Genomic DNA, 21,653 nt, shown 5'->3' with positions numbered 1-21,653 from the left:
TGCCTATGTCTCTGCAGACTGCCCGTGCCAAGGCTGCTGACACTAACCCATAAAACCCAGCCCCCTGAATTTTTTACATTTTTATTTGTTCTCGGGATATTGGGCAGGCCAACGAGGCTGCATTTATTGCCCATCCCTAGTTGCCTTGAGAAGGTCTTCTCCTTGAACCATTGCACCATTGTGGTGATGGTGCTCTCACAGTGATGTTAGGTAAGGAATTCCAGGATTTTGATTCAGCAACATTGAAGGAATGGTGGTGTATATATCCAAGTCAGGATGGTGTGTGACTTGGAGGGAACTTGAAGTTGATGGTGTTCCCATGATCTTGCTGCTCTTGTCCTTGGTGGTAGAAGTTGCAGAGGAGGGAGGTACTGTCAAAGTAAGCTTAGCAAGTTGCTGCATTACGTCCTGTAGATTGTACATACTGCATCCCTAGTGTACCATTGCTGGAGGACTGGATATTGCGTCCGGTAACAGGAACACCAATTGGGCAGACTGCTCTGTCCTGAATGACGCCGAACTTCTTGAGTGTTGTTGCAGCTGTACACATCCAGGCAAAAGGTGAATATCCCATCACATTCCTGACTTGAGCCTTGTGGATAGTGGAGAGGTTTTGAGGGTTCAGGAGGTGAGCCACTTGTCCTGGCCTCTGCCCTGCTCTTGTAGCTACGATGTTGATGTAACTGGTCCAGTTAAGGTTTTGATCATTGGTGTCTTCCAAGATGTTAATAGTGGGGGACTCGGGAATAGTGGCGCTGTTGAACATCAGGGGGCAGTGATTGGGCTTTTTCTTGTTGGAGATGGTCATTACCTAGTATTTATATGGTGTGAATGCTACCTGTCACTTGTCAGCCCAAGCCTGGATGTTGTCCAGTTCCTGCTGTAGGCTGGCATGAACTGTTCTATCATCCGAGGAGTTGTGAATGGAGCTGAACACAATGGAATCGTTAGCCCTACCCCTGACCTATGATGAAGGGAAAGTCATTCATGAAGAAACTGAAGATGGTTGGGAAAGGGCATTGCCCTGAGGGACTTCTGCAGCCACGTCCTGAGGTTATGATGATTGACCTCCAACAACCACAACTATTCTCTTTTATGTTAAGTATTACTCCAGCCACTGGAAGGTTTTCCCCTTGACTCCCATTTTTGCTAGGGCTCCTTAGTTTAATACGGTTGAATGCTGCCTTAATGTCAAGGGAAGCTACTCTTGCATCAATGGATCAAGGCTGTGATGAGGTCTGGAGCCAACTGGTTCTGGTGAGCGCTGTTGAGCAGGTTACTGGTGAGCCGGTGTCGCTTGATGGCACAATTGATGACTCCTTGCATCACTTTACTGATGATTAAGACGAGGCTGATAAGGCAGTAATTGGCTGAGTCAGATTTGTGGATAGGCCATATCTGGGCAATTTTGCAGATTGTCAGGTAGATATCAGTGTCATAGGCGCACTGTAATATTTTGTGTAGGGGTGCAGGTCTTCAGCACTATAGCCGCAATGTTGCCAGGGCCCATTGCCTTGGCTGTGTCCAGTGCACTTAGCCACTTTTTAATGTCATGTAGAGTGAACCAAATTTGCTGGACACTGACATCTATGATGGTGGGGACTTTGCGGGGGGTGGTGACTGGAATTCTACACGGCACTTTCGGCTGAAGGCACTTGCAAACACTTCAGCCTTGTCTCTTGCACGCATGCTGGGCTTCTTCATAGTGGAGGATGGCAATGTTCATGGAAGCTCCTTCTCCTGATAGTTGCCCGATTGTCCACCACCATTCTTGACTGGATGTTTTAGGGCTACAGAGCTTTGCTCTGATTTGTTGCTCTTTGGGCCACTTAGCTATGCCCTTATCCTGCTACTTTGATAGTTAACATGCATAGGTGAAGCACTTTGTAAACCGAGCTTTATGATGGTGCAGTGGGTTAGGCAGTAGCCTTTCACCGCTGGGACCTGGGTTCAAATCCATCCCAAAAAATGATGGGATAAATTTCTCCTGTGTCAGAGAAGCCGCAGGATGGCTGGGATAGGAAATGAAAATAAAGTCACTTGACAGGTGCAGTCGGGGGTGGTCTTCTGAGGTTGGACTGATGCATGTTGTTGGGCAGATTAGAGGGAGCTTTACCCTCCAGCTGACTCTGGTTTCCCAGCACTGATATTCCTCACTTCGATGGTGATTACAAGAAGCTGACATAAAAAGTGAAGCAGTGTGAAATGATTGTGGCTTTAGTATGTTCTGGAGTCATGGGATTAATGGTTATTGGGATCGGGGGAGACCCAGATGATGAAATACAGATGGGATTTCTGTGCTATTGGAGCTGGAATGTTTGTCTGGAGGGTAATGGGCCAGCACGGAATACTGGAGATGTGGATTAATATTCTGGAGCTCTGCTTAATTATCTTTGGAGATCAGGAAGTTTTTTAATGCAAAAAGGATTAAATGTATGGGGTGGAATCAGTGATAGATTGTGAATGATCTGTGAAAGGAGCAGGTTTGGGCTGAGATGGATGACTAATTTTATTCTATGCTTCATTGTATTCTTAATAAAATTACTCAAAGAATTCTTTCAAGGAAAACGTGAGGTTGGGAGGGGGGTGGAGAAAGGAGGAACCCCCCACCCCTACACTAACTACAGACACTTCAGAATGGAGAATCCCCAGGGAATAGACACTCTCAGAAGATGTTTGTCTTCACTGTGCAACAACGCCTTTTAAACCTTAAGACAGGGTCTTCTCCATGGACACCAGCAGGAAGGCCGGCTGAGTCAGTCGCCTCTTTTGTTTAGGGAGAATCCTGCAGTAGTTTTTAAAACTTTATAGTGTTCTTAAAAAAGTTTTCTGGATTAGCAGCAGGATTTCTCCAGCAGTGACAGCTGTATTTGATTGCCGATATTCTGCCCCACTCCTGTCCTCCACCTTTTTCTGATTCTATTAAAATGCTTGTTCATCTTTTAGTCTCAGTTCTGAAGAAGCGTCCAAAACATGAACCTGGGTTTTTCGCTCTACAGTTGCTGACGGACCCGCTGTGTGTTTCCAGCATTGTTGCTATCTGTTTAACTCGGTGTGTCGTGTCTGTGTCAGATCTGGATGATAGCATGGGTTTCCCCTCATACACAGCAGGTTGATCGGCATGTGAAAGAGAAGGATTCATATTTTGGATGAGACCCTTTATCGGCTCTCTTAACCTACCTTTTACTTAAAGAAATGCTGTCTTACCTTCCTCTGTTCTAAACATTGATTGATTTGCAGTGCATTCCCAGCATTTCCTGTTTTCAGTTCAGCTTTGGGGAACGAGCAGGAGAGTGGGACTAATTGAATAGATAGATCTTTCAAAGAGCCAAATGGCCTGTTTCTGTGCCGTATGATTTCCAAGCTTTGCCGTTTTCTTATTAATTCTACATCATTTAATACATTCCTCACAGATCACAGAAATCACAGAAACCACACAGTGCAGATAGAGGCCATTTCAGCCCATCGAGCCTGCACCGACACATATCCCACCCGATCCCCGTAACCCCTATACCAACACATATCCCACCCTATCCCCGTAACCCCACATATTTTAATCCCCCTAACACTAAGGGTCAATTTATCATAGCCAATCAACCTAACCTGCACATCTTTGGACTGTGGGAGGAAACCGGAGCACCCAGGAGGAAACCCACGCAAACACGGGGAGAATGTGCAAACTCCACACAGACAGTCACCCGAGGCCGGATTCGAACCCGGGTCCCTGGCGCTGTGAGGCAACAGTGCTAACCACTATGCCACCGTGCTGCCCTGATTCCTGATTGCTTTTAAGAGAGTGAGGTCTACATTTTAGGCTTAGGAAATAAAAGGGAATGTGTTTTAAAACACACCATGCTATGGATATTGCCTCTTTAATGGGATCCTCTTTGATGTCTGTGTGTTTGGATAACTGGAGAGCAGGAGTTAGCAGCAGTCACCCAGAGAAATGCCTTGAGGTTGAGAAATTACATTAAGACTTGCGTGTTTATTACTGTAGCCCTCTGGGTCTGTGGAAGCAGAGCTGTACCAGCTGCTCGTATACCAAGCTGAAGATGATCTGAAGAATTCTTTGAGACTGAGATTTTATCAGATCCTAAAAAAAAGATAAGAGGACAAGATAACTCTGCCGTGATCACTACCAATCGCTTTCTACCTATAGAGTTGAACAACAAAGACTTACACTTACATAGCACCTTTCATGCAGTAAAACATCCCAACGCACGTAGAAAATAATTAAATCAAGAAATGGAGGAAGAAGGATGAAGGGGGGTGACTGGAAGCAAGATTGATAGGTTTTGAGAAAACTTTTGAAAGGATGGGAGAAAGAGAGAGATGTAGCAAGACAGAAGGGCTTAGGTAGAATGTTCCAGAGTCAAACTGGCTGAATGCTGTGCAGCTGAGAGTGGAACGGACCGAAGGGAGGATGTAAAAAAGACCAGAAGCTGAACAGCCAAGGAATGTAGGCCTGAATGAGGTAGCGGAGGTGGGGAGGGCTGAGGCCATGGAGGGATCTGCAGATGAGGAATTTGAAGTGTAAGCAAATAGAGATCCAGTGAAGGCTGGCAAGCACAAGGACAATAGTGGAATGGCGCACGATAGGATTTGCGTGGAGGAGTTTGGGACAAGTTGAAATGTATACAGTTTAGAACCCAAGAGGCAAACAAGGAGAACATCTGAATAATTGAGTCTGGAGGTGGCAAAGTGTTTGGGAGTGATGTACGAGTGGAGGTGGGCAATGTTGTGGTGGTGGAAATAGATCATCTTGATGGTGGCTTCAAACTCCTCATCTTGCCCAAGTCAGAATCAACTAGGACACCTGAAACTGCACACTCTCAGTACGGGGTACTGACCCACCAAGCTCCTCCCGGTACTGTCACTGACAGGTACCTACAGACAGAGTTCTTGCCTGTACCATCACTGCAAGGCAATTACTTACATCCTGCAGGTCACTGCCTGTGTCGGGTGCCTTTGTGTGCTTCAGAGGAAGTTAGATTGCCCCATGTGCGGGGTCAGTGTAACCTAGCCTAATTGAGGCACACTGAATAATGTTCCTGTATGAAATGGCGACAGTCAAGTAGGTAAATGAAGGATTCTAACCTTATACTCCCTTTTAAGGGGAACTGTAGCCTCATTCCTTCCCCTCTATTTTCCTTTTGTAAGAAAGTTATGTTCTCTCTCCTCCTCCCATAGTGTTATGATGGCAAACTCTCCCGCTCTCTCCCATCCAATCTTTGTGGTTTCTATGCTAGAATCGTCACACTGCAGCTTAGAAACTGATCCTTATAATGGATGTCAAGACAAATTTAAAATAACTTATTAATTTGTGCCTTTTTTGTATTTTTCCTTCCTTTTAAGAAAGCATTTTAACAAATGATTTTAAAGAAAAATTATATATCTATAATCATTTTATCTCATCACTATATCTGAGCCATTTCCTTCTCTGTTTACGAACCTCCCTGTACCATGTCTTTGTGAGGTACAGAGGGGTCACCTTGTCATATTGAACTGTGCCTCTTCATTCAGGCTGCAGAGGCCCACAAGGGGAAACGTTTAACCATGAAAAAAGTTCCTTTAGAAAAGCATTTAAAACTTTGCCCAAAAGTTGTATTCTTTTTGACTTTACTTCGGAATTAACTGTTCTCAGGTTTTTTATTTTTTTTATTTAAAGTTTCTCTTCTCATTTCTGATGATTTAATCAACACTCTGATGTCATGGTAATGATTTTTTATAAAGGGCCCAATGTTAAACAGATTAAAAATAAAACAGGATAATATTAAATACTCATCAACAGAGACCTAGAGGATGTCTTTGGTGCAGCTACAGGATAACAAAGTGGAGAATAAGGTAAATAAGAGAGAACCAGGATTTCTTGGTCCCAGTAACCCCTTTGAGTGATAATTGACCTTCCACCTTGTATTGCAATATAACAGAAAATTGTTGGTGTTTAATGTCAGCACCCAATGTTATTTCAATATTTTCTTAATGCAATGTTTTACATTTTTTGGGATTCTACCATAAAGGAGCTATGTTTGTGTCTGTTACTGGTACAAGATAATGTTATGAATCTGCAACTGACAGTTCTTGAAATATATATTTATTTATCTTTGTAGTTTTTTTCAAAAACAATTCAATCCCTGCTACCTTTCCAGGGTTGCCATTATTTCAGTGTGACTGGACTGCAGTTACCTGTTTGCACCTCTTCTACATCTTGGCCATGTTTCCCGGAGAGCATGTGGTACAGTGAGGCCTACGATAGGTTCACCTTGAGACGGGTTGGGGGGTGTGGGGAGGGGGGGGTGGCGGGGCGGGAGGCGTTGGGGAAAGCTGAGTGGTCAATTCATCTCTTAATCCTTAAAATAAAAAAATCACACCTTCACACTGAACAAGGGCTCAATACAATCATTTTCTTTGCATAAATTGTACATATTGGGCTCTGTGATGGCTCAACAAGTGTATCAAAGAGTAGTTGAGCCAGTCAGACTAGGAAGCTCCCAGTCTCTCCCGAGTTAGCTGATCTTAGCTGGTGTGGCTGTAGATGTGCCTCTGGGTCAGTGGGGTGGGGGGGGGGGGGCTTGAGAAATCATTCAGGGTCCCTGCTCCTGATCGTTATCCAGCAAACTGCTGGAAGTGTGCATGTGACTCTTAGGGGAGGAGAGAAATGAGCTGGACTGTGATAACTGCACACACACGTATACACACGCACACAGACATGCACACAAAATTGTCGCTCGCTATCAAAGCTCACGCATAAAGAATGCCCACTTGGACCAGGCATTGAGGTATGTCCAACACTCATGGGACTCTGTCCCAGCAAGACTCAGTGCCTTCAGGGGAATGGGGTAAATGGTGGCAAAACACTGGTGAGAAAGAGACAAAAAAAAAGTGCCACAAATGAAATCTAAGAAGTTTGTGCATTGATTGCTATTGGACTATAGTGTTCATCACAGCTATGCTCAGTTTTGATTCCTTGATATAATGACCTCTATGTTGTATTATATTGATTTACTGCGATTGAATGGACTCTTTCTGTTATTGATGGTTCTTTGCAGAAGGAATGAACTGTATGAATAAAAACCATGGATGCGCTCACATCTGTCGGGAAACTCCAAAGGGAGGAATTGCCTGTGAGTGTAGGCCCGGATTTGAACTCACAAAGAACCAACGAGATTGCAAGTGTAAGTCTCAACATCTACACCTTTGTCTTGCTATCTGTGTATCATTTCGGGCTTGGTATTAAGGTTTATACAGTGTTAAAGATGTTTTCGCGCTCAGTATTAAGGTTTGTACAGTGTTAAAGATGTTTTCGGGCTCAGTATTAAGGTTTGTATAGTGTTAAAGATGTTTTCGGGCTCAGTATTAAGGTTTGTACAGTGTTAAAGATGTTTTCGGGCTCAGTATTAAGGTTTTTACAGTGTTAAAGATGTTTTCGGGCTCGGTATTAAGGTTTGTACAGTGTTAAAGATGTTTTCGGGCTTGGTATTAAGGTTTGTACAGTGTTAAAGATGTTTTCGGGCTTGGTATTAAGGTTTGTACAGTGTTAAAGATGTTTTCGGGCTCAGTATTAAGGTTTGTACAGTGTTAAAGATGTTTTCGGGCTTGGTATTAAGGTTTGTACAGTGTTAAAGATGTTTTCGGGCTCAGTATTAAGGTTTGTACAGTGTTAAAGATGTTTTCCCAATAGTGAACTGTGTAGCTGGAGTTTACTTGGTGACTCTCTGTGAAGTTTGATTTTTATTTCCTTGATTGTAGCTGACCTGGTAACATGGGGAATGAGGCTCTGCGATTTACAAATTGCCTCACAAGTGGAATTAAAAATATATCTGAAGGCTCATCCAATGGAATAGTCGGTAGAAGTTTTAAGCAATATGGTCCCAGGTTTGAACTCAGCGGAGGGGGTGGGGGGCAGAGGGAGCAATGGTTCTACAATTAACAGTGCTACTGGGCTAGGGTGGTGATCAATAATCAGTCGGGATTTGCACTTGTCACTGCATTCCAGCCAATACTGCTGGACTGGAAATGCGTGTGTCTGTGTGTTGAGAAGTGGTAAAGATCAGCCTCTGCTATGATGCTTTTAGCTGTTCACCAATCTGTTAACACTCTGATTAGGTTCACACGTGAATAATGACCATTTGGTCAATGTGTCAGCACCTTCAAAGGAGGAGAGGAGAAAATTGCGGTGGGGGAATAAATGTAATGATTTAGGTGAAAAGAAACCATATGCTTGACGGGTTTGTGTTGAATACTCCATTTATCAAGATTTCTGGAAAAGGAGAGGAGCCCATCAGAGTTTTGGAAAGCCCTGAAGCCATTCTAGTTTGTGGTGTTGTAGAAAAAGGGCTGCAGTACAGTCACCAGAACAATACCAGGGCTTAAAGGGTTAAGTTATGAGGACTGGTTGCATAAACTTGGCTAGTATTCCCTTGAGTTCAGAAGCTTCAGGGGCAATCTAATCAAGGTGTTTAAAATGATAAAGGGATTCGGAAGAAGGCCATTCGGCCCGTCGAGCCCGTGCCAACTCTCAGCTAGTCCCACTCCCCTGCCCTTTCCCTGTATCCCTGCAAGTCTTTTTGCTTCAGTTACTTATCCAACTCCCTTTTGAAAGATAAGATTGAGTCTGCCTCCACCACCCTTTCAGGCAGTGCATTCCAGATCTTAACCATTCGCTGCGTAAAAAAGTTTTTTCTTACGTCGCCTTTGGTTCTTTTGCCAATCACCTTAAATCTGTGTCTTCTGGTTCTCGACCCTTCTGTCAATGGGAACAGTTTCTCTCTATCTACTCTGTCCAGACCCCTCATGATTTTGAACACCTCTATCAAATCTCCTCTCAATCTTCTCTGCTCCAAGGAGAACAACCCCAGCTCCTCCAGTCTATCCACGTAACTGAAGTCCCTCATTCCTGGAATCATTCTTGTAAATCTTTTCTGCACCTTCTCTAAGGCCTTCACATCCTTCCTAAAGTATGGTTCCCAGAATTGGACACAGTACTCCAGTTGGGGCCGAACCAGTGTTTTATACAGGTTCATCGTAATTTCCACACTTTTGTACTCTATACCTCTATTTATGAAGCCCAGGATCCCGTAAGCCTTTTTAACGGCTTTCTCAACCTGCCCTGCCACCTTCAACGATTTGTGAACACATACCCCCAGGTCTCTCTGTTCGTGCACCCCCTTTAGGATTGTACCCTTTAGTTTATATGTCCTCTCTTCATTCTTTCTACCAAAATGTATCGCTTCGCTGCGTTAAATTTCATCTGCCACGTGTCCACCCATTTCACCAGCCTGTCTATGTCTTCCTGAAGTCTATCACTATCCTCCTCACTGTTCATTATACTTCCAAGTTTTGTGTCATCTGCAAATTTTGAAATTGTGCCCTGTACACCCACGTCCAAGTCATTAATATATATCAAGAAAAGCAGAGGGCCTAGTATCGACCCCTGGGGAACACCACTGTCTATCTACCTCCAGTCCGAAAAACAACCATTCACCGCTACTCTCTGTTTCCTGTCACTTAGCCAATTTCGTATCCATGCTGCCACTGTCCCTTTTATTCCATGGGCTTCAACTTTGCTGGCAAACCTATTATGTGGCACTTTGTTGAATGCCTTTTGGAAATCCATGTACACCACGTCAACAGCATTGCCCTCATCAACCCTCTCTGTTACCTCATCAAAAAACTCGATCAAGTTGGTTAAACATGATTTGCCATTAACAAATCCGTGCTGGCTTTCCTTAATTAATCCACACTTATCCAAGTGACTGTTAATTTTGTCCCTGATTACTGTTTCTAAAAGCTTCCCCACTACCGAGGTTAAACTGACTGGTCTGTAGTTGCTGGGTTTATCTTTACACTCTTTTTTGAACAAGGGTGTAACATTTGCAATTCTCCAGTCCTCTGGCACCAACCCCGTATCTATGGAGGATTGGAATATTATGGCCAGTACATCCACGATTTCCGTCCTCAATTCCCTCAGCATCCTAGGATGCATCCCATCCGCTCCTGGTGATTTATCTACTTTAAGTACAGCCAGCCTTTCTACTACCTCTTCTTTATCAATTTTTATCCTATCAAGTGTCTCCACTACCTCCTCCTCCTTCACTATGTCTATGGCAGCATCCTCTTCCTTGGTGAAGACAGATGCAAAGTACTCGTTTAGTACCTCAGCCATGCCCTCTGCCTCCATGCATAGGTCTTCTTTTTGGTCCCTAATCGGCCCCACCCCTCCTCTAACTACCCTTTTACTATTTATATGCCTAAAGGAGACTTTTGGATTACCTTTTATGTTGGCTGCCATTCTATTCGCATACCCTCTCTTTTCCCCTCTTATTTTCTTTTTCACTTCTCCTCTGACCTTTCTGTATATAGCCTGATTCTCAGGTGTATTTGCAACCTGACATCTGTCATACACGCTCTTTTTCTGCTGCTTCATATTCTCTATCTGTTTCGTCCTCCAGGGAGTCCTGACTTTAATGCCCTGCCTTTCCCCCTAGTGGGAATGTACCTCAACTGTACCTGAACTATTTCCTCTTTAAAGGCAGCCCATCGTTCCATTACAGTTTTGCCTGCCAATCTTTGATTCCAGTTTACCTGGGCCAGATCCGTTCTCATCCCACTGAAATTGACTTTCCCCCAGTTAAACATTTTTACTTTAGATTGCTCCCTGTCCTTTTCCATAGCTAATCTAAACCTTATGATACTATGATCACTGTTCCCTAAATGTTCCCCTACTGACACTTGCTCCACTTGACCTACCTCATTCCCCAGAACTAGATCCAGCAATGCCTCCTCCCTCGTCGGGCCAGAAACATACTGATCAAGAAAGTTCTCCTAAACACATTTCAAAAATCCTTCCCCTTCTCTGCCCTTTACACTATTACGATCCCAGTCTATATTAGGATAGTTGAAGTCCCCCATTATTACTACTCTATAGTTCTTGCACCTCTCTGTAATTTCTCTGCAAATTTGCTCCTCCATACCTTTCCCACTATTGGGTGGTCTACAGAATACACCTAGTAGTGTAATGGCACCTCTATTATTTCTTAACTCTAGTCATATAGATTCTGTCCTTGACCCCTCCAGGACATCCTCCCTCTCCAGCACTGTAACATTCTCCTTAACCAATACTGCCACTCCACCTTCTATCTTTCCTTCCCTATCTTTCCTGAACATCTTATATCCAGAAATATTTAATACCCAATCCTGCCCTTTTTTGAGCCAGGTCTCAGTTATTGCCACGACATCATATTCCCATGTGGCTATTTGTGCCTGCAGCTCACTTACCTTGTTTACTACGCTTCGTGCGTTCACTCTTCATATTCTCTCTTAGTTTGACCGCACCTAATACCTTACTATTTGTTATTTTAGTGCTCTCTGCCTCTCCCAATCCTTTGAGCACTTTATTTCCCCTTTCTAATGTTACATCTTGGTGCCCATCCCCCTGCCAAATTAGTTTAAACCCTCCCCAACAGCACTAGCAAACCTCCCCGCGAGGATATTGGTTCCGGCCCCGTTGAGGTGTAACCCGTCTGGCCTGTACAGGTCCCGCCTCCCCCAGAACCAGTCCCAATGCCCCAGGAATCTGGAGCCCTCCCTCCTGCACCATCTCTCCAGCCACGCATTCATCTGCTTTATCCTCCTATTTCTATACGCATTAGCACATGGCACTGGGAGTAATCCGGAGATTGCTACCTTTGACGTCCTGCTTTTTAATCTCTTTCCTAGCTCCCTAAAATCTGCCTGCAGGATCTCATCCTTCTTTCTACCTATGTCTTTGATACCGATATGGACCACGACCTCTGGCTGTTCACCCTCCCCCCTCAGAATGTTCTGCAGCCGCTCAGAGACATCCTTAACCCTGGCATCAGGGAGGCAACATACCATCCTAGAGTCACGTCTGTGGCCGCAGAAACGCCTGTCTGTTCCCCTATCGATAGAGTAGATACAAATAAATTATTTCCTCTGGTGGAGGAATCCAGAACAAAAGGGCATAATCTTAAAATTAGAGCTGGGCCATTTAGGAGTGAAATCAGGAAGCACTTTTTCACACAAAATCTAGAACTCTCTCTCCCCCAAAAGGCCATGGATGCTGGGAGTTAATTGAAATTTCCAAGACTGAGATGATAGAGCCCAATTCTGGCCTTTTGCACATCCCTGATTTTAATCGCTCCACCATTGGCGGCCGTGCCTTCAGCTGCCGAGGCCCTAAGCTCTGGAATTCCCTCCCTAAACCTCTCCGCCTCTCCACCTCTCTTTCCTCATTTAAGATGCTCCTTAAAACCTACCTCTTTGACCGAGCTTTTGGTCACCTGCCCTAATAGAAACATAGAAGATAGGAGCAGGAGTCGGCCATTCGGCCCCTCGAGCCTGCTCCGCCATTCAATGCGATCATGGCTGATCATCCAAATTCAGTACCCTGAACCTGCTTTCTCCCCATATCCCTTGATCCCTTTAGCCTTAAGAAATATATACAACTCCTTCTTGAATATATTTAATGAATTGGCCTCTGCTGCCTTCTGTGGTAGAGAATTCCACAGGTTCACCACTCTCTGGGTGAAGAAATTCCTCCTCATTTCTGTCCTAAATGGCTTACCCCTTATCCTTAGACTGTGACCCCTGGTTCTGGACTCCCTGGCCATCGGGAACATCCTTCCTGCATCTAGTCTGTCCAGTCCTGTCAGAATTTTATAAGTTTCAATGAGATCCCCTCTCATTCTTCTAAACTCCAGCGAGTATAAGCCCAATCGACCCAATTTCTCCTCATACGTCATTCCTGCCATCCCAGGTATCAGCCTGGTGAATCTTCGCTGAACTCCTTCCATGGCAAGAAAATCCTTCCTCAGATAAGGCGACCAAAACTGCACACAATACTCAAGATGTGGTCTCACCAAGGCCCTGTACAACTGGAGCAAGACATCCTTGTTCCTGTACTCAAACCCTCTCGCTACGAAGGCCAACATACCATTTGCCTTCTTAACCGCCTGCTGCACCTGCATGCTTACCTTCAGCGACTGGTGCACAAGGACACCCAGGTCTCGTTGCACTTCCCCTTCTCCCAATCTATTGCCATTCAGATAATAATCTGCCTTCCTGTTTTTGCCACCAAAGTGGATAACCTCACATTTATCCACGTTATATTGCGTCTGCCATGCTTCTGCCCAATCACCCAACCTGCCCAAATCATCCTGGAGTTTCTCAGCATCCTCCTCACAGCACACACGCCCACCCAACTTTATGTCGTCTGCAAACTTGGAGATATTACATCTAGTTCCCTTGTCTAGATCATTAATATATACTGTGAATAGCTGGGGTCCAAGGACCGATCCCTGCGGTACCCCACTAGTCACTGCCTGCCACTCGGAAAAAAGACCCGTTTATTCCAACTCTTTGCTTTCTGTCTGCCAACCAGTTCTCTATCCAAGTCAATACCTTGCCCCCAATCCCATGTGCCTTAACTTTACACGCTAATCTCTTATGCGGGACCTTATCGAAAGCCTTCTGAAAGTCCAAATACACCACATCCACTGGTTCTCCCTTATCTATTTTACCAGTTACATCCTCAAAAAATTCCAGTAGATTAGTCAAGCACGATTTACCTTTTGTAAATCCATGTTGACTTTGTCCGATCCTGTGGCTATGTGGCTCTGTGAGAAATTTTGTTTGATAACGCTCCTGTGAAGCGTCTTGAGACATTTTACTATGTTAAAGGCGCGATATAAATGCAAATTGATGCTGTTGTTATGGTAGATTTTTGTTTGGTAAGGGATATGGATTAAAGGTGGATAAATGGAGTAGAGATACAGATCAGCCACGATCCAATTCAATGGCTTGAGGTTACTCCTGTTCCTATGTAAAATCTTTCCACCATTACTAACCAACTTAAGTCTCACAGTTGGTTTATTGAGAATTCTTTTTATGACATCGTCCATTTTGACTGGCGTTCTGCATCATTGTTGTTAAAGCGAATAAATAACATGAGATTAAAGGAAAAAAATTCCCAATGTTGGGTTCTGAAATAAGAACAGTAAATGCTGGCAAAGCGCAACAGGTCCATCAGCATCTGTACAGAGAAAAGCCGGGGAGTTTTGACAAAGGTTAATGTTTCGGGTGTAGGCCCTATCTTCACCGATGGCGACAGATCTGCTGCACATTCCAACATTTTCATTTTTTTTTAAATTGAAATCATCTGGTAGTTATTTACAAAGATAACATCTGTCCCCCATGGCCAATCTGTACTATACAAAACAGCCGACAGTCTTAATTACTGGCAGTCATTTGGGATTGTGGGAGACGGGTGGGGAAGGGAGTATTTTTCTAAATGACCATATGGTGGTAACCGGGCCTGACCAGCATGTCCTCTGATCCTGTCGTCTAGTATTACTATATTGTTATTGGCTGAGCAAAGCAAGATGTTCCAGGGTTATAATTGACAGGAGCCATCAGTATCACAAAATACAAATAGTGCATGCATTCACAACTTTGGCCACGCTGGGATTCTCCCCAGTCGTGGAACAGTAGGGGAATGGGAGTGCGGGATGAGGGGTGAGAATCCATAAATGCCAGTGTAGGTTCAAAAACACATGTTTGGGAGTTTAGAGATGTATTGGCATTGTAGGGGCAAACGATGGGGCTGGATTTTGCCAGCTCTGGGGAGGCAGGTTTGGAGGAGGGACTGCCGGGAAAATGGCAGAATTTGGGGGTGGGGATCCAACCCGCCTCCGTGCCATCTTGCCAGGAGGCGGGTAGCCGTCCCGCACCAGGTCCCGTCTCCTTGGAGGCGGGAAGGGATTACATCCACTTAACTGCCTGTTAACAGGTAGTTAACAGGCAGATAAGAGGATTATCCCCATTTTGCCACACACGTGTGGATTTCCCGAAGGCTCCGAAACCCGCCAGGGTCACCGCGGCGAGTAGTGGGTCTGCGGGGGTCGGAGGGGTCCAAAAGTGTGCTGTGGAGGTAAGTGATGGATGCAAGTGTGGAGAGGTGAGTATGTGAGGTAAGTGCAAAGTGTTAGAAAAAGTGTACTTACCTTTATTTCTTCCTGCAGTCTTCAGTCGGTGGGTATGCGGAGAGTCTCGCACCTCCGCAGTAGAGATGACAGATGGCCGTTGCATTCTCAGATGCAACAACCATCTCATTTCTACAAAAGAAAGAAGGTTGATGAGGTCTTGAATTCAAGAACTCATCAAACTGCAGAGAATGTCAGTGTTTGACAGCTTCACAGAGCTGTCAAACGACGACAATTCATCTGTCAAAAACTTTTGACGTTCTCTGTAACCGACTTTCCCTTAACTGGCCTGCTGAGCCTGCGGGGCGGGGCGGGGCTTAACAAGGTCAATCAAGGGAAAATAGCGTGGGTTGGCCAGAAGTTGATGGAGGCGGGACTGAAAGCTGACAAGTGGGAGTCCCGCCTCCAAAAGCACCCCATTGGCAAAATCACCCCTCAGGTTCCAAACAAGGGACTTTAAACAGATAACTGCTGCAACTCACATAGTTCTTTTTTGGGAGGAATATATCACTATTCCATAAGACAACGAGGAATATATCACTATCCCATAAGACAATGAGGAATGTATCATTATCCCATAAGACAATGAGGAATGTATCACTATCCCATAAGACAATGAGGAATATATCACTATCCCATAAGACAATGAGGAATGTATCACTATCCCATAAGACAATGAGGAATGTATCACTATCCCATATGATAATGAGGAATATATCACTATCCCATGAGGAATACATCACTATCCCATAAGACAATGAGGAATGTATCACTATCCCATAAGACAATGAGGAATGTATCACTATCCCATAAGACAATGAGGAATATATCACTATCCCATAAGACAATGAGGAATGTATCACTATCCCATAAGACAATGAGGAATATATCACTATCCCATAAAACAATGAGGAATGTATCACTATCCCATAAGACAATGAGGAATGTATCACTATCCCATAAGACAATGAGGAATGTATCACTATCCCATAAGACAATGAGGAATATATCACTATCCCATAAGACAATGAGGAATGTATCACTATCCCATAAGACAATGAGGAATATATCACTATCCCATAAGACAATGAGGAATATATCACTATCCCATAAGACAATGAGGAATATATCACTATCCCATAAGACAATGAGGAATGTATCACTATCCCATAAGACAATGAGGAATATATCACTATCCCATAAGACAATGAGGAATGTATCACTATCCCATAAGACAATGAGGAATGTATCACTATCCCATAAGACAATGAGGAATATATCACTATCCCATAAGACAATGAGGAATGTATCACTATCCCATAAGACAATGAGGAATATATCACTATCCCATAAGACAATGAGGAATGTATCACTATCCCATAAGACAATGAGGAATATATCACTATCCCATAAGACAATGAGGAATGTATCACTATCCCATAAGACAATGAGGAATATATCACTATCCCATAAGACAATGAGGAATGTATCACTATCCCATAAGACAATGAGGAATATATCACTATCCCATAAGACAATGAGGAATGTATCACTATCCCATAAGACAATGAGGAATATATCACTATCCCATAAGACAACGAGGAATATATCACTATCCCATAAGATAATGAGGAATGTATCACTATCCCATAAGACAATGAGGATTGTATCACTATCCCATAAGACAATGAGGAATATATCACTATCCCATAAGACAATGAGGAATGTATCACTATCCCATAAGACAATGAGGAATATATCACTATCCCATAAGACAACGAGGAATATATCACTATCCCATAAGATAATGAGGAATGTATCACTATCGCATAAGACAATGAGGAATATATCACTATCCCATAAGACAATGAGGAATGTATCACTATCCCATAAGACAATGAGGAATATATCACTATCCCATAAGACAATGAGGAATATATCACTATCCCATAAGATAATGAGGAATGTATCACTATCCCATGGGGAATATATCACTATCCCATAAGACAATGAGGAATATATCACTATCCCATAAGACAATGAGGAATGTATCACTATCCCATAAGACAACGAGGAATATATCACTATCCCATAAGACAATGAGGAATGTATCACTATCCCATAAGACAACGAGGAATATATCACTATCCCATAAGACAATGAGGAATGTATCACTATCCCATAAGACAATGAGGAATGTATCATTATCCCATGTGATAATGAGGAATGTATCACTATCCCATAAGACAATGAGGAATATATCACTATCCCATAAGACAGTGAGGAATGTATCACTATCCCATAAGACAACGAGGAATATATCACTATCCCATAAGACAATGAGGAATATATCACTATCCCATAAGACAATGAGGAATGTATCATTATCCCATGTGATAATGAGGAATGTATCACTATCCCATAAGACAATGAGGAATGTATCACTATCCCATAAGACAGTGAGGAATGTATCACTATCCCATAAGACAATGAGGAATATATCACTATCCCATAAGACAATGAGGAATGTATCACTATCCCATAAGACAATGAGGAATGTATCATTATCCCATATGATAATGAGGAATGTATCACTGTCCCATAAGACAATGAGGAATGTATCATTATCCCATATGATAATGAGGAATGTATCACTATCCCATAAGACAATGAGGAATGTATCACTATCCCATAAGACAATGAGGAATGTATCACTATCCCATAAGACAATGAGGAATGTATCACTATCCCATAAGACAGTGAGGAATATATCACTATCCCATAAGACAATGAGGAATGTATCACTATCCCATAAGACAATGAGGAATGTATCATTATCCCATATGATAATGAGGAATGTATCACTATCCCATAAGACAATGAGGAATGTATCACTATCCCATAAGACAATGAGGAATGTATCACTATCCCATAAGACAATGAGGAATGTATCACTATCCCATAAGACAATGAGGAATGTATCACTATCCCATAAGACAGTGAGGAATATATCACTATCCCATAAGACAATGAGGAATATATCACTATCCTATAAGATAATGAGGAATGTATCACTATCCCATAAGACAACGAGGAATATATCACTATCCCATAAGACAATGAGGAATGTATCACTATCCCATAAGACAATGAGGAATATATCACTATCCCATAAGACAACGAGGAATATATCACTATCCCATAAGACAATGAGGAATGTATCACTATCCCATAAGACAATGAGGAATGTATCACTATCCCATAAGACAATGAGGAATGTATCACTATCCCATAAGACAGTGAGGAATATATCACTATCCTATAAGATAATGAGGAATGTATCACTATCCCATAAGACAATGAGGAATATATCACTATCCCATAAGACAATGAGGAATGTATCACTATCCCATAAGACAATGAGGAATGTATCACTATCCCATACGACAATGAGGAATATATCACTATCCTATAAGATAATGAGGAATGTATCACTATCCCATAAGACAATGAGGAATATATCACTATCCCATAAGACAATGAGGAATGTATCACTATCCCATAAGACAATGAGGAATGTATCACTATCCCATAAAACAATGAGGAATGTATCACTATCCCATAAAACAATGAGGAATGTATCACTATCCCATAAGACAATGAGGAATGTATCACTATCCCATAAGACAATGAGGAATATATCACTATCCCATAAGACAATGAGGAATGTATCACTATCCCATAAGACAATGAGGAATGTATCACTATCCCATAAGACAATGAGGAATATATCACTATCCCATAAGACAATGAGGAATGTATCACTATCCCATAAGACAATGAGGAATGTATCACTATCCCATAAGACAATGAGGAATATATCACTATCCCATAAGACAATGAGGAATGTATCACTATCCCATAAGACAACGAGGAATATATCACTATCCCATAAGACAATGAGGAATGTATCACTATCCCATAAGACAATGAGGAATGTATCACTATCCCATAAGACAATGAGGAATGTATCACTATCCCATAAGACAATGAGGAATGTATCACTATCCCATAAGACAATGAGGAATGTATCACTATCCCATAAGACAATGAGGAATGTATCACTATCCCATAAGACAATGAGGAATATATCACTATCCCATAAGACAATGAGGAATGTATCACTATCCCATAAGACAATGAGGAATGTATCACTATCCCATAAGACAATGAGGAATGTATCACTATCCCATAAGACAATGAGGAATGTATCACTATCCCATAAGACAATGAGGAATGTATCACTATCCCATAAGACAATGAGGAATATATCACTATCCCATAAGACAATGAGGAATGTATCACTATCCCATAAGACAATGAGGAATATATCACTATCCCATAAGACAACGAGGAATATATCACTATCCCATAAGACAATGAGGAATGTATCACTATCCCATAAGACAATGAGGAATATATCACTATCCCATAAGACAATGAGGAATATATCACTATCCCATAAGACAATGAGGAATATATCACTATCCCATAAGACAACGAGGAATATATCACTATCCCATAAGACAATGAGGAATGTATCACTATCCCATAAGACAATGAGGAATATATCACTATCCCATAAGACAATGAGGAATGTATCACTATCCCATAAGACAATGAGGAATATATCACTATCCCATAAGACAATGAGGAATATATCACTATCCCATAAGACAACGAGGAATATATCACTATCCCATAAGATAATGAGGAATGTATCACTATCGCATAAGACAATGAGGAATATATCACTATCCCATAAGACAATGAGGAATATATCACTATCCCATAAGACAATGAGGAATGTATCACTATCCCATAAGACAATGAGGAATGTATCACTATCCCATAAGACAATGAGGAATATATCACTATCCCATAAGACAATGAGGAATGTATCACTATCCCATAAGACAATGAGGAATGTATCACTATCCCATAAGACAATGAGGAATGTACCACTATCCCATAAGACAATGAGGAATGTATCACTATCCTATAAGACAATGAGGAATGTATCACTATCCCATAAGACAATGAGGAATGTATCACTATCCCATAAGACAATGAGGAATATATCACTATCCCATAAGACAATGAGGAATGTATCACTATCCCATAAGACAATGAGGAATGTATCACTATCCCATAAGACAATGAGGAATATATCACTATCCCATAAGACAATGAGGAATGTATCACTATCCCATAAGACAGTGAGGAATATATCACTATCCCATAAGACAACGAGGAATATATCACTATCCCATAAGACAATGAGGAATGTATCACTATCCCATAAGACAATGAGGAATATATCACTATCCCATAAGACAATGAGGAATGTATCACTATCCCATAAGACAATGAGGAATATATCACTATCCCATAAGACAACGAGGAATATATCACTATCCCATAAGATAATGAGGAATGTATCACTATCGCATAAGACAATGAGGAATATATCACTATCCCATAAGACAATGAGGAATATATCACTATCCCATAAGACAATGAGGAATATATCACTATCCCATAAGACAATGAGGAATGTATCACTATCCCATAAGACAATGAGGAATGTATCACTATCCCATAAGACAACGAGGAATATATCACTATCCCATAAGACAATGAGGAATGTATCACTATCCCATAAGACAATGAGGAATGTATCATTATCCCATAAGACAATGAGGAATGTATCACTATCCCATAAGACAATGAGGAATATATCATTATCCCATATGATAATGAGGAATGTATCACTATCCCATAAGACAATGAGGAATGTATCACTATCCCATAAGACAATGAGGAATATATCATTATCCCATATGATAATGAGGAATGTATCACTATCCCATAAGACAATGAGGAATGTATCACTATCCCATAAGACAATGAGGAATGTATCACTATCCCATAAGACAATGAGGAATATATCACTATCCCATAAGACAATGAGGAATATATCACTATCCCATAAGACAATGAGGAATGTATCACTATCCCATAAGACAATGAGGAATGTATCACTATCCCATAAGACAATGAGGAATGTATCACTATCCCATAAGACAATGAGGAATGTATCACTATCCCATAAGACAATGAGGAATGTATCACTATCCCATAAGACAATGAGGAATGTATCACTATCCCATAAGACAGTGAGGAATATATCACTATCCCATAAGACAGTGAGGAATATATCACTATCCCATAAGACAATGAGGAATATATCATTATCCCATATGATAATGAGGAATGTATCACTATCCCATAAGACAATGAGGAATGTATCACTATCCCATAAGACAATGAGGAATGTATCACTATCCTATAAGACAGTGAGGAATATATCACTATCCTATAAGATAATGAGGAATGTATCACTATCCCATAAGACAATGAGGAATGTATCACTATCCCATAAGACAGTGAGGAATATATCACTATCCTATAAGATAATGAGGAATGTATCACTATCCCATAAGACAATGAGGAATATATCACTATCCCATAAGACAATGAGGAATGTATCACTATCCCATAAGACAACGAGGAATGTATCACTATCCC

General features: G+C 42.0%; 1 protein-coding gene across 1 annotated transcript in view; it reads left to right on the top strand.

Annotated features, from left to right (window-relative positions):
- The window catches only part of LOC147105286 (signal peptide, CUB and EGF-like domain-containing protein 3), a 430,332-nt gene that overhangs the window by 266,874 nt on the left and 141,805 nt on the right, over positions 1-21,653 (top strand). Inside the window, exon 5 of the mRNA XM_086011491.1 lies at positions 7,050-7,175. Within this exon, the coding sequence (XP_085867617.1) occupies positions 7,050-7,175 (126 nt within the window). The remainder of the gene's footprint in view (positions 1-7,049; positions 7,176-21,653) is intronic.

Source organism: Somniosus microcephalus, chromosome 18 (genome assembly GCF_052327205.1).
Source record: "Somniosus microcephalus isolate GS21.2 chromosome 18, FLI_Smic_1.0, whole genome shotgun sequence".
NCBI classification, from domain to species: domain Eukaryota; kingdom Metazoa; phylum Chordata; class Chondrichthyes; order Squaliformes; family Somniosidae; genus Somniosus; species Somniosus microcephalus.
The sequence above is the reverse complement of the archived record's forward strand: the minus strand, read 5'-3'. Positions and strand labels throughout refer to the sequence as shown.